The 15,661-nt window shown below is 29.6% G+C and overlaps 2 protein-coding genes across 6 annotated transcripts in view; one reads left to right on the top strand and one right to left on the bottom strand.

Moving 5' to 3' along the window:
- Liprin-gamma (liprin protein kazrin) overlaps window positions 1-15,661 on the top strand; it is a 320,428-nt gene that overhangs the window by 144,768 nt on the left and 159,999 nt on the right. The window lies entirely within an intron of this gene.
- On the bottom strand, window positions 418-13,729 carry LOC148307749 (acyl-CoA Delta-9 desaturase-like). Of its 2 annotated transcripts, none has more exons than XM_088262829.1 (8): window positions 13,486-13,729; window positions 12,625-12,762; window positions 11,756-11,897; window positions 7,992-8,122; window positions 6,522-6,727; window positions 4,662-4,847; window positions 1,895-2,054; window positions 418-923 (listed from the first exon to the last, which is right to left on the bottom strand). In XM_088262829.1, exons 2-8 carry the CDS (start codon window positions 12,706-12,708, stop codon window positions 756-758), a joined length of 1,077 nt encoding a protein of 358 aa, XP_088118955.1. In that variant the 5' UTR covers window positions 12,709-12,762; window positions 13,486-13,729; the 3' UTR covers window positions 418-755. The 2 variants fall into 2 exon arrangements, with proteins under 2 accessions (XP_088118955.1, XP_088118956.1); XM_088262830.1 differs by having other exon boundaries at window positions 13,582-13,729.

Raw genomic sequence — 15,661 nt, 5'->3', positions numbered from 1 at the left:
AAATGACTAACTGCATTGATGTTTATTTTCTTTACAAGCAAAAGTGACTTAAATGGCCCTCCTGAACATTTTACGTTTTGTTAGTTGGTCACTTCCTCCTGTACGACGACGATATTTTAATTTAAAAAAAAACAACTCTCAAATAAATACTTAAACAAAGAAAAAAGTCAATTTTATCATTAATTAAGCACAAACAAAAAACATTGAGTGAAAGTCCCTCTCTAAGCACAAGATCTTCATCTCTTTTTAAGAGGCAAAACGTAACTAGTGGAAGATATGTTATAAGTAGGAATATCTATGTAATAAAATACCTAGGTACCTACCTATACATTTTATTAAGTACTTACAAATAGTACCTGCATAAAACAGTTCTACCACCAGATGTCGCATGCGTCGCACTGAATAAAACAAAAGACATCAGATAGAAAAAATATAATATTGTTAACTGTCAGAATCAGATAGATAGAAAATTATTGTAAAGATCAATTAAGAATAAAATTTTACCGTCGTTTCTTTAATTACAAAGCAACACATTGTTTATTTTATTATTATACACCCACTTTACATATTATTTACAGCCAATTTACGAAGGAAAATATTACCACGTTATATATATATATATATATATATATATATATATATATATATAATAAAGTAATAAAAATATACCTGTTCAAATACATATAATCGATCTTAATCCTATCCCATTCATATAATATTATTCGTGTTCATATTAATATTATTGGGTGATTCGTCTAGTCCTGCGTCGAGGTAGGATGACTTATGGTGGTGGAATTCTTCTCTGCCTTCGTGATGTCCTTATCATCCCATCCCCATATCTTATGACTTCCGTCTCCTGTCCTCTGAGCTCTCATCTGTACCACTGATTTAGGGACATGCTTCAAGTCTGTTGCTTGTCCAATCTAGAAAAAAAGATTTTAAATACAACTAACCATCATAACTTATTCCTCTTCCCGTCAAGGATAGGTAGAGAGAATAAAACACCTCTTAGAAAACAATCTTCGTCTTTTCCATATTTGTGCAACTCCTTATACTTTATATTTTGTGTGTATATTATGTTAAAATTTTTTTTTTTAATAAAATAAAAACGCAGAAGCGCAGGGCTGATTACCTTGCCTTCATGCAATTAACAATCATGATAACACTGCGTCGCTACTATGCAGTGCCCTTTGCATCATTGACTGCGAATAAGGGTCAAAAGAAAAAGAAAATAAGAAATAATGTAAAAAGATCTCAACCGACAAAACACACAAGGTGGCTTGGCGGGACTTTGTTTAAAATGTGTTAATTATGTTTATGAATTTAGAAATGAACGTATATCGTTACTCCTTTCAACAACGTCATATATCAAAAATCGTCAATTTTCAGTTGTGCATATTTTTGGAATGCCTAGAAAATGTACTATATATATCCCAGCAAAAATGGCATATTTTTAACTTAATATTTACCCGCTACAAGAAAAGGTATTGTTTTTTATTTTCTTTAAATATACTTAATATTTTTCAAATGGAGAAAAATCATTCAGGCTTTACCTTAAAAGATCTGTTGCACAGTAAAAAGTGGCTTGATATTTATTTTTAATACATTTTAAAAACGTAAAAAACGATCTCGTGAAAAATCAAGTTTTTTTTATATATGACGTTGTTGAAAGGAGTGAGCGATATATGCGACTATTTAACAAACATATAGATATATTTTTTTAATTATTCCGAATTTCGAATTCTGACCTTATCACTTCATGTATTGTTAATTTGATCGCAGATTGTTGTCTACCATCAAATCAAGAATACATAAATTTGCCGCAGTGCTCTATGAAACATTAGGTGCGGGCCAGTATCAGTTGTAGCAGAAGAATATTGTAAACAATTCTTACGAATGCCATGAAGTCGATAAACGCCGTTGAAGGGTTAGGCAGTGTGTAGAAAGGAAGCTCTGCAGTCTTGTAATCCCAGGGGAATGTGTGGTGGAAGTTGTGGAACCCTTCACCAAGTGCCACCAATGCCACTCCGATATTCTCACGAGGATTCAAAGAACTGAAAAAGATATAATATTGGCAATATATATATATATATATATATATATATATATATATATATATATATATATATATATATATATATATATATATATATATGTATATATATATTTATATATATATATATATATATATATATATATATATATATATATATATATATATATATATATATATATATATATATATATATATATATATATATATATATATATATATATATATATATATATACATATATATATATAAATATATATATATATATATATATATATATATATATATATATATATATACATTTATATATATATATATATATATATATATATATATATATATATATATATATATATATATATATATATATATATATATATTATATGTATATAAATAAATATATATTTATATATATATATATATATATATACACATTATTCTAATACTCATCAAAACTTAAACTAGGCACTTTCAGAAGCTTCATATCAGGGAATGTACTGAGCACTAATTCGATGATTACATACAAAGTAATCCAGTTTTGACTGACAAGTTTATTTGATGCCGAATTAACTCTGTAAATTTCCATCACAATTATAAAGTTTACAGCTTTAGGAGTAAATTATAATGTTGCTAGTTGTTATGACTACTGGTTTAAATTATGTCAAATTGTGGCTGTAACTTGTTTGCCTGGAAATATGAATTGATACATTTGTCAAACATTTGAATATATGTATAATAGTAATCTAAATCAACAGTCGGGGAAGTTTTTTTTAACCATTACCGCAAAATATTTTTGCGTACGTCGATATAAACCCCTCCCTCCATTTTGAAAACACAATGTTTATTTAAAATAAAACTTGTTCATTGAATTAATTTACACGGAAAAGAAAACAAAGTTACGTGAAAATAGTTTGTATGTAATATACAAACAAAATAAAATTCTCAAATTGGATCAAATGAAAATTCAGGTTTTCAGGTTTCCTATTTAGTTTTCGGAGAAACGATGTTGCTTCATGTTTGATACAATTACTTAAAAATTGGGACTTTTTGATTTAAGAGCAATTTAAATAGCCTTCAACGTTTAATCGATTTCTGAAGCGTTTAAATTTGTAAAAATACTAACACGTTAGTGAAATAGCATACTAGAAAAATTTCCTTATTACCCCAAAAAATTTATGTTTACCCCGTTTGGTGTAATTTATTACTCCAGTAAAAATGAAATTTTCCCGGTTCACCGACCCCTGGTCTAAATGTATATAAAGATGTTTATTATTATGTTCATTAAAAAAAATAACTAACTCACCTTCACGCCGCTTTCCCGCAGTAATTTAATAAATGTTGATATTACTTTACAAAATCTTTTGAAAATTTTACGTTTCAGTCATGATTTTATTTTATTCACCATTAAAAAAATACATTATATAATTTCAAAATCAAGTTTATCGATTATTTTATGAAAACACTCAAAACACCTATGAAACATTTGAAAAAACTAAATTAACTCACTAATCTTCACCCCGTTTCGCCGCAGTGGTAAGCAGAAATAGAACGCTATACCAATCTGTCTTTACACATAAACTCCGCCTCTGCCACATTCGTGCATTTCCTTGTACATACCCACTGAATATTTCGCCTTCTGACCTAACCAAGTATTCAAGTATTTGAAACAGTTGATCATGCCTAATTTTCCTTGGTCTTCCTCTGTTTTTTGTTTCACAGTTCTTTCTTTACTCATTAGTACCACATACCCATCTCAACGCAACATTTATTTAAATTTATCGATTATGTTTAATGCCTTGTATCCCTTTCTTTACTCGTATATCACTATTCGAACATCTATCACACACGGTGTTATTTTATTCTTAGACTTGGGATTACAATACTTGTATCTTATTTCCTATAAAAACGAAAAATGCTTTATCTCAAACTGAGACACCAATAATATAAATTTAATTTATGTATTAATTTTTCAATCAAACACAGATTTTTTCAGTCTACTAAGTTGTATTTTATTAACAAAACCCATTAGCTACTGTTGTCTCCCAAAAATTATTGGTGCACATGTTAAAACTGTCACTTAGAATTGTATAGCTACATAAGGACCATCAGTCCATTTGATCTTCATATTCGTTTGATAATGCCATAACAAGGCGAAAGAATTGTCACAATGTAAATTTTTTATGTGTTTTTGTTAATAAAATACAACTTTGTAGACTGAAAAAATCTGTGTTTCATTTAACATAAATTGAAATTAAAATATAAGTAAATAAAAATACATAAATTTAAATGGAGTTCTAAAAATTAAACGCAAATCAATAAATAACTAATTTTTGTGTGATAGCTTTGATTATTAGATAATGCCCTTACAAGGCAAAAACAGCTGTCACAAAATAAAATAAATTATGTAGAGCCATAAGTCGTGTTTCGATACATATCGCTCACTCCTTTCAAGAACGTCATAATTCAAAAAACTTGATTTTTCAGGAGAACGTTTTTAAAGTTTATAAATATAAACTGTGTTTGATTTAAAAATTAATACATAAATTAAAATGGAGTTCTACAAATTAAACGCTAAATGAATAAATAATATTAATTTAAAATGACTTACACGTCATAAGGTCTGTATCCAAAGAAGTGTGCGAAGCTGTTTACTGACCAGGTTGCATTGAGCAAAAACGTGTAGCGAAACAGGGCTGGTATACAGAAGGCGTTCATGAAGGATTCGTTCCAGAAATACATGGGGATGATCGTAGGGAGGATGAAACAAAATACTGGCATAAGTTTCATGTAATGCCTGAAAAAAAATACAAATAAGGAGTTTAAGAAACAGTTTTGTGATATAAAAAAAGGTCTATGACTAGACGACCTGAATATTATAAAATAATATAACACAGGGGCTGCCAAGCTGGAAGGGGATGAGCCAAAAAGATTAACAAGATAGAAATATTAAACAAAACTAATACAGTGCAAAATGTCAAATATAAAACAATAAACAGGTACTTATAAAGGCATGTTAAAAACATTAAATAAGAAGCATGTTTAAAGGAACCAAATGAAAAAATATAAGTACATAATAACAAACACAAATAAAAAGAATGTTTTAAAAAAATACATATTTAAATAATACCAAATAGTTAATAAATAAACAAATTATTTAAAATATAACGTTTCTACCTCTCTAATAAAGTAGATACTTGTGTTTAGAGAGGGAGTTCGTTTTACAATTATCATTTTTTTGTAAACAGAGTAAATAAAAAAATTTAAAAAATATTCCTTGGTATGGAGTCTAGGTTAAGATGAGTCTCATATCGCTCACTCCTTTCAAGAACGTCATAAATAAAAAAAACTTGATTTTTCAGGAGAACGTTTTTAATGTTTAAAAATAGAATACAATGTATTAAAAATAAAAATCAAGCCGCGTATTGAACTTTTTACTGTGCAACACATCTTTTTAGGTAAAACTCGAAGGTTTTTTTCTCCATTTGAAAAATATTTAGTATATTTAAAAAAATAATTAAACAATACCTTTTCTTCAAAATGCAAAAATAACACTTTCTGCCCTATAGCGGGTACATATTAAGTTAAAAATATGCCACTTTTGCTGGGATTTAGTACATTTTCTGAGCATTCCGAAAACATGCACAACTGAAAATTGATGATTTTTGATTTATGACGTTCTTAAAAGGAGTGAGTGATATGTTTTTTAAATTTAGTTTTAAAAGTTTGATAATTTTTTATAGATTTTAAGTTTTCCGGAAGTTTATTAAAGTTTTTTTTTTAACCCACGTACGTATAATGATTTGATGCACTGTTGTTTTACATCTGTGCAATATTAAATTATAAGAAATCTATAGTTACGTGAATTTTGCACTTCAGTTGTTTTTACTTTAAAAGTTTGTAAGATAGAGGCTTTATTACAAATATCTTTCCATAAATCGTTTTTTTTTTCAGTTCATTCATTTCCTCAAATTTTCAAAACTTTGTGCCAACAAACGCCAACATCATTAAATGTTGATGTGTTAGATTGGTTAGTAATTTAATCTAAAAATAAATATTCAAATGTATGAACATGATCGTATTTTATTCGGTTTTACTAACACATGCAAAACCTTGTTATTTTTGCCTGTCGCACTTACTATTGTTATTGCCTATCGAAGAAAACATCTGTAATTCTCGAAACTAGTCGTGTAAAAAATATATATATTGTAACCGCTGACAGTTGGTAGAATTCCATATTGAATTGTTGGGTAATATATCCGAAATTAAACAAGGTTTATTTGGTTGAATTCTACATTTATTCATGTATATGTTAATACGTATTAACACATACATAAATAAATGTAGAATTCAACCAAATAAACCTTGTTTAATTTAGGATATATTACCCAGCAAGTGTAAAAATAACTCAATAAGTGGTCTAATACCAATGTTTAATTTTAATAATTACGGAATTCATTTCCGGTCTTACTTTTTTTGGAAGGCTAGCACCGGATCAGCGTATAGATCCGACAAGTCCACCAGTCTTCCCTTCTCCTTGACCGACTCGCTCTTCCTGCAGCACAGCCATCCCACGTGACTGAAGAAGAAGCCCCTCTCGGCGTTGTGAGGGTCGGAGTCCGTGTCGGAGTGCTTGTGATGGGTCCTATGATCCCGAGCCCAGTCGATAACGGAATCCTTGCAATAAACGTCATTTTAAGCAATCATTATATATATTATAGGTGTCTTAACTTGAGTTGAGACATCTATCGTTTTTATACGAAGGAAGATGGAAGTATGAGGATTCAAGAGCTTACGATTTGGTATAAATTTGTTATATTTGGTATTTGGTATTTTATACGAGTATACACTTGTGGAACGTTTACTATTCTCATATTATTTTTTTGACATCTCATCAAAGATGAAAAAGAATATGGAAGTCTGGGCATTTACGGGGCTGACGACCATCATAGGCTGGTTTAAGTGATCACTTTACACACGTGTAATATTCACTAATTCTACCCATTATTGACAACTACACTACTGAAATTCTTGGAAGTTCTATATATTTGAACCAATTTTGAAACATTATTTTTGAATCACTTGAACTTCACTAGAGACATCTATTGGTGAGATGAAAATAAGCTTTTTGTTGAGCAGAAACTCTTTTATTTGACGGTCGTCAGCCCCGTATGTGCCCAGACTTACATATTCTTCTTCATCTTTGATGAGATGTCAAAGAATAATATGAAAATAACTCCTGTAATAGGAGATAATACAGATTTTGTGAAGTATTTGGACACACTCAAAATGTTGTTTACTATTCTGACCATTATTGAACGTCTAGAGTGCATTATTTTTTAAAAGGTGTATATATAGATACAATGCTAGTTAGATGAATAAGTTTTTTTTATGTATTTTTAATTTCTATTAAAAATTTAACAATTCCCCAGTTTTAATTAATTTTAGCACAATAAATAATTCCAATATCAGGTTCATCGATTCTGTTTTATCAAAATACTTATTGTACTCATGTTATGAAATATTTTTAAAAAATCTTCACTCATCATCACGCCACTTCCCCTCAGCAATAGGCAGACAGAATAGAACGCCACACCCATCTTTCTTTGCAAATATTCTTCGCCTCTTTTACATTCATGCACACTTCTGATACTTATCCAGATAATCGGTCGGAATGATTATTAAAAGAGGCACAAAGAGGTATGTATTAGGAAATGCATAAATGTGGAACAGGTGAAGTATGTTTGCAAAGATAGAGTGGTATGGCGTTTTATTTAATCTGGCTACTTCTGCGGGCAAGCAACGTGATGGTTAGTTAGTTAGTTTAAAGACCTCTTCATATGTAAAATTATTAGACAAAAATACACATTAATACGAACTGTTTTGCATAACAAAACACATACTGCAAATAGCATGCAATGTAATTACGAGTATGTTATACCTGAAAGGCCATAGTGTTCCACAGCATCAGCACGACGCGTAGGGGCCATTTTGCCTTGAAGGCCTTGTGCGTCCACAGACGGTGCACTGCCACCGTGATGCCGAACCCTGACATCACGTAGCAGAGGAAAGCTGCAAGGGATTCACGCCCCTAATGAATGTCTATCACTTTGTGATATATGCAGTATACAAGGAACCTTAATTGCGTTTTACTTGTTTCTCTACGAACTTAAATTGTATCCTTATGTTTTGCTCATCAGAAATACATAAAGGGAAATTTGCAACAGTGGAAATTTTATGTTATTTAGACGGAGCAAATAAGTAAGTTTTGATTAACTTCTTGAATGTTTTTCGCAGATATTTTGTGGCACATTTTATAAACTTTATGAAATAAAATTTGTCGAAACCGGTTGGAAAAAGAGTACCAATAAAAAGTTGGTCAAACAAAGTGATTAGACTAATGAAGTCATATGTAATTAATTATTTTAAACAATATGTAAATAATACGTTAACAAATACAAATTAGCATACATTAGAATAGGTAGTATATATTTTTTTTGATAGGTACTAACAAATATCACAAATTTATTTATTTTACATTCAATATACATATTCATTTCATATACACATTTATTATACGTATTACGGCTCTTTAGGCATGGCCTGTGTTGAGCCGATATAACAAAGTCTTTTTTAATTTAAGTTTTACGTGGTGAATACCACTTTTTCTAATGAGAATGGTTCGTACAAAGTAAAAATCACACTAAAAATGGAATGATATTACGACAAGAAACTTCCAAACTATTACTGAAATACGGTAAACCTCCCTATAATGTACACTCGTGTAAGATTTTCCTCGTTAACGTTTGGAGCAGTTATTACCAAGTCATTGTCATTATTGGTCAAGTCATTCCCGTTGATTAAAATGTATTAATGCAATTTAAAAATATAAACCTATAATGTTCCCCCCGATAACGTTTATTTCGACAACTCAAAATAATAATAAAAAACTTTACAAAATCTTAATGTAACAAACTCTTAAATTTTCAAATAACATTTAAAGGAACGAAAGAGCCTCACAAATTCCCCAAGTTTTTGTTTGTTTTTTCTTGTTGTTTATCTTTCTTTAATTCCGTACTTAATTTTGTATATAAATGCGTCTTTGATGGCAGTAAGTTCGCTTTGAGCGAACATTTACACAACACTCTTTTTTTTACAAAAATGTTAAAAACATTAGTATATAACCACTCACCGAGATTTTTATGTCTACCGGTTTCGAGACGTACCCATATCTTCGTCAGGACAATCATTACCACAGTATGCAAACAATACCACCCTTCACCACCACAGCACTAGCACACATTTACACACTCAAAACTACACAAAATGTCTAACACATGCGATTTTTGGTCGACCCGAAGACCAACATAAAAATCTCGGTGAGTGAGGTTATATACTAATATTGACAACATTTTTGTAAAAAAATAAATAAGTTTAAATGACTAACCACAAATGCTTTAAAATGATTAAAGAAAACACTTCGTTTTTTACTACTTGAGTTTTATTATAGACTACATGTTTCAGAAGTTAAACTTCCATCATTCAGGTCTGTATAATAACTAAAATATAAAATATAAAATTGTTCTATAAATAAGGAGAGGGGAAAGTAAGGGGAAGGGGTTAGTCAAGGGACGGAGTTTGAAAACAAAGGAAAAATGGAAAGCAGTGGTGAAGAATTTTGAAACAATATATTATTCAATAAATTATTATTAGAATTCAGGTTTTTTGAAACATGTAGTCTATAATAAAACTCAAGTGGTAAAAAACGAAGTGTTTTCTTTAATCATTGTAACATGTCTTACCACAAAGTTAATGCCGAAACAATAAATAAAATGCTTTAAATATGAATAATATTGAAAATGTTTACACAACAATTGAATACTTTGTAGTACGTACCACTTCAGCCCGGAAATTGTTTGCACTTTTTGTAGGATCAGTAAACACTCTTCTCGCCAGTCAAAAACGTCACACCTGAGCTTTCATAAAAACTTAGCCTGTTATACAACACCTCGCCGGTTTTCAAGAACTCGACCATTATACGACCAAAGATAAACATTTCAAAGCAAGGATTTCTGCTCAAAGGACTCCGGTGTCTGCTCCGTCGACCCTGCGGTCGTTAAGAGGATTTTCCCTCCTTTTTGAACGGGGCGCAGGACATAATCCTTGTGTTGAAGTCGTATTGTTTGTAGATAAACCGCGCTATTTGTACCTCGGAACTTTATCGGGACTCTTTTAATCCTTTGAGCTATGAATTCAACCCTTAGCTTTTTATTAGATGGCTTGACGCTATTTCAAAACGGATTTATTGCATTTTGTAATTCAATTACTTAAATCTATTAATGCATTTTTGATTGTTTATAATTCCAATTAAATATAATTAAGATAAACCGTGCTATTTGTACCTCGGAACTTTATCGGGGCTCTTTTAATCCTTTGAGCTATAAATTCAACCCTTAGCTTTTTATTAGATGGCTTGACGCTATTTCAAAACGAATTTATTGCATTTTGTAATTCAATTACTTAAATCTACTAATACATTTTTGATTGTTTATAATTCCAATCAATTATATTAGGAAAAAATTATATACATTTTGTTTTATCACATATAATGCAGTTCCACCCAGAAATGTCAGTAAAAAAGTAAATCAATAAGAACAATATTTATTTTTAAATCTTTAGAACGTATTATAATTTATTTCATCGAAGCACTATTTTTTTTATTAATATATAGCCTACGGTAGCGAAAAAAACCCCGGTCACTTGTGAACACAAAAGTGGAAAAAACTTTTTAAGTATACGAGTAAAGATGTTGTCAACATCTTTTTAGTTTTATTTTTTCAATTATATTTTATTTCACCAGAGACCACGTTTTGTCACATTTTTCACATCACTCGTCATTGCTATCAATTAAAATCTGACAAAAAAGCCTGGAGACAGTTTGTGGACTCCATTTGCTCCACCTAGGGAGCGGGTATGGTTAAAAATCAATTAAAATTTGTTCTAGAGGTAAACAAAGAAATCTATTTCTCGCGAATTTAAGTGACTTTTCTTGGTGGAACTGCATTTTAAATAATAAAACAACATCTCAATGGTAAAGTGTTTCCTACTTTTATTTTAGTTGACCAGTAAAAGGATTTCATCGTTAACGACATACCGACCACTCATAGTTTTTTCCATTTTAAATTTAAATTTACTATTTTATTTATAATAAAATAAAGTATAATTATATTTTATTTATACATTTAAGTATGCAGTGAAAAAAGAAGGTGAATTATGTTGTAATTTTTTTAATATATCGCTCACTCCTTTCAAGAACGTCATAAATCAAAAATCGTCAATTTTCAGTTATGCATGTTTTCGGAATACCCAGAAAATGTACCATATCCCAGCAAAAGAGGCATATTTTTAACTGAATATTTACTCGCTGCAGGGCAGAAAATGTTGTTTTTTACACTTTGAAGAAAGGGTATTGTTTGATTATTTTTTTTAATAAACTAAATATTTTTGAAATGGAGAAAAAACCTTCAGGTTTTACCTAAAAAGATCTGTTGCACAATAAAAAGTTCAATAAGTGGCTTGATATTTATTTTCAATACATGATGTTATATTTTTAAACTTTTAAAACGTTCTCGTGAAAAATCAAGTTTTTTGATTTATGACTTTCTTGACAGGAGTGAGCGATATGTGGATTATTAGAAAACATACCAAAAGCATTCGTTTGCCACATGGCGTCTGTGAAGGCGAGATATAAACCATAGAGTGAACCTCCATGTAGAAGAATAAACCACACAATATTGCTCCAAACCAACACGATCTTCTTATCCCCTGCGTACTTGTTGCTTTTTACCTTAAAATATCAAAATAGTTTAAAAATGCTTCAATTTAAAAATCTAACAGTGCAAAATGAAGTCCTGGTATGGAAATGAAGCATGGAGTTGGCAGAAGAAGGATGAAAGTAGACTGAATACAGTTAAAATGCGATCTACTAGTGCGGCAAAACCATGTATGAAAGATGTTCCAATGGTGATAAAAGGAAATAATGCAAGGCTGAGATAAGCATTATCGATAAAATTAAGAATATTGTGTTGAGATGGTTTGGGCACGTGGATCGAATGAGTGAAGATAGGACGGTAAAACCAATTAATGAGGCGAATGTGGTTGGTAATAGAAGTAGAGGAAAACTAAAGAAAACTTGGCAATATCAAGTTTTTCATATATTTTTAAGTGGTTCTCCACTGACTCCTGACCTGACCACTTTCAAGAATTTAAAATACTCATTGGAAAAATTCCTCGATCTTCCTCTTCTTCTATTTCCAACTACATTTACCTAATGTAGGCGGTTAGATCTGAAATATATCGCATCAGAAGTCGAATAATCGGCTGGTATGTACATATGAGGAGATGGATGAATGTGTAAGAGGCGAAGATTGCTTGCAAAGAGAAGAGGCAAGATTGTTTGCATTGGTGTGGTGTTTTATTTTCTCTGCTTACCCCTGCGGAAAACGGCGTGACGGTTTGTTAGTTTTTTTTAATAAAAAATATATCAATAAAATAACATGTTTAAAAAAAGGTACCTTCTTAGTCAAGCCACCGTCTATAGTCTGTACATCAGTTTCGAACAAAACTCCAGTGGTATCGCTTGTCGTGTGGGGAGCCATTTTTAGTATAGTTTTTATTCTAATCTATTTAAGTTATATTCTTTTTTGTTGAACCTGAAACGAAATCATTATTCTCAAAAAATATATATTTTTAGATGGACAGTCTTAAGTATGTAAGGGAAGCGTGGAGTTGAAAAAATTATGAAAGTAGACTGAATGCAGTCCAAATGCGATCTTTCAGTGCCCCAAAACCATGTACATATCGCTCACTCCTTTCAAGAACGTCATAAATCAAAAAACTTTTTTAGGAAAACGTTTTTAAAGTTTTAAAATATAATACAATGTTTTATAAATAAATATCAAGACACTTATTGAACATTTTACTTTGCAACAGATCTTTTTAGGTGAAACCTGAAGGTTTTTTCTCCATTTGAAAAATATTTAGTTTATTAAAAAAAATAATTAAACAATACTTTTTCTTCAAAATGCAAAAACAACACTTTCTGCCCTGTAGCGGGTAAATATTTAATAAAAGTTAAAAATATGCCTCTTTTGCTGGGATATAGCACATTTTCTGGGCATTCCGAAAACACGCACAACTGAAAATTGACGATTTTTGATTTATGACGTTCTTGAAAGGAATGAGCGATATGATAAATGTTTCAATGATAATATAAGAAAATAATGCAAGGCTGAGTGTTTTCGCTAAAATTAAGAGGGGTATGTTTAAATGGTTCGGACACGTGAAATGAATGAGTCTGGAAAAATCTGTAAAACAAATGTGGTTGGGAAAAGATCGAGGAATACTTGGCATGATAAAAAAATTGTATTATTTACCTAGTAAAACTTAAATTTAGATCGGAAAAATATTATAACAAAGTGTTTGCCGAATCAATTAATGATATAAGAAAATATATCATTAAAACAACATCAGGTTTAGTTTTTAAACTACATATAATAAAAGTACTCTATTGTCGAAAAAAACACAATCTTTTAAAACTACAAATTGTTATAAATACAATTGGTTATTTTCCTATTCACTTCTAGACCCGTTAGAGTCACAACTTTCTTTTACACTGCCACAGAATTCTTTATTTTCTCCTTCTTATATCTTTTGAAAATACTTTTTTTTTAATAATTATGTAAATGCAGTCAATAACATTTAAAATAGTAGATCGTTATAAAAATCGTACAAAAAAGACGCCATAAAAAGACGTTGAATTAATTTAATATTTGTTTTTGCGAAAGGCGATGAGTTATAGGAAATTCGTAATCGTGTTAAAAGTTTAAAATAACTCCCGAAATATTGCCTGAAAATTTCTTCCATCTGAAAGAAATTGACACAACACTTGAAATAACTTTTAAAGAAGAGAAAATGTTTTCAACAAATATAATATCATTATATCTAATAAAAGCATCTCCCTATTCTGGAATATTTCAGTGTTTTTTCCATAAATTTTAAATAATTTCCTTTTAATAATATGACAATTATTATTATTTATATATTAAGTTTTAAACTCACATATGAAAGAACGTGTTAATTTAAGCATATTAGTATTATCTTAGATTTTATTAGTTGTTCTGCGTAATAAAATTTTAGACAAACTATCATGTAGATTTTTTGAAAATATTGTTAGATTTTAAACAAAGGCAAAAAATACAGCTAATAAGGCAAAAAAAAATGGACAGCTGTACCATAGTATCCAAACCATAGTATCATTACCATAGTATCATAGTACTATAGCATCATAGTATCCAAACCATAGTATAATTACCATAGTATCATTCAAGGTTTGAAAATTTTATGTGCCACATTTTAATTTGATTTCAGTACTGTAGATTGAATAATTGATTTAAAAATTTTAGTTAAATTATTATTATTTTTCATTTCCTTCTCTTTCTCCTCTTATATTCTTTTAAAATTATTACTACAACTTTATTACTACTTTGTTGGTAAGAGCTTAAATCACTCGCAAACGAGTGAAGGCTTATTAAGCACAGGTTCTTTACAAACAGACCTTGGATTCACAGCATTAATAATGCTTTATTTTCTACTTTCTTTAGAGCTAGAGCGCCGGTTTCACCACGCTCTGTTTATTACTCAGTATATTATAATTATTCAGTATTGAGGGGAATTAACTTTTGTTTGAATCTCGGCTTATTTCGGAAAGTTATGTTTGTCGGTTTGTTTGCTGTATAGGACACCCAACCGGTAAACTGTTCCGCTGATAACCGCAAGCAAAACAAAAGGAAGAAAGACCAATTAATTATGGTGTAATTTAACTTCGCGGATTACAAGCTTTTTGTTCAACTTTTGCGACGAGACTAAGATGAAAATTATTCGCTGCCGGCGAACGGATAATCAATCCTATTGTTTAAAATTAACGGATATTTTAAGAAGGTTTTTTTTAGATATCTTTCAAAACTAAGTATTAAACGAATTTAATATTTAGGCTTTGTTTAGTCGAAACATTTCAGCAAACTAATGGGGAGACTGAAAGAAGAAAAAATATTACAAATTTAAAATAATTTTAGAGTTATTAGGTACTACCTACTTAAAACTATTTGTCCGCCTTCGTAGTGTAATGGTCAGCACGCTCAGCTACCGTTCTGGATGTCTCAGGTTCGATTCCCAGAGAAGGGTCTATTAAATAAGTGATTTTTTCACTCTAATTTTATTCAATATTACCCTGGACTGGTACCTGAAGTGGAGGGCTGATTAACGATCAAGATAAAACTGCGTCTATATGATGCAGTGCCCTATGCATATATATATATATATATATATATATATATATATATATATATATATATATATATATAAATATATATATATATATATATATATATATATATATATATATATATATATATATATATATATATATATATATATATATATATATATATATATATATATAAATATATATATATATATATATATATATTTATATATATATATATATATATATATATATATATATATATATATATATATATATATATACATATA

Source organism: Brachycentrus maculatus, unplaced genomic scaffold (assembly GCF_059751285.1).
Source record: "Brachycentrus maculatus isolate JH-2025_06_01 unplaced genomic scaffold, ASM5975128v1 h1tg000190l, whole genome shotgun sequence".
NCBI lineage: Eukaryota > Metazoa > Arthropoda > Insecta > Trichoptera > Brachycentridae > Brachycentrus > Brachycentrus maculatus.
The sequence above is the reverse complement of the archived record's forward strand: the minus strand, read 5'-3'. Positions and strand labels throughout refer to the sequence as shown.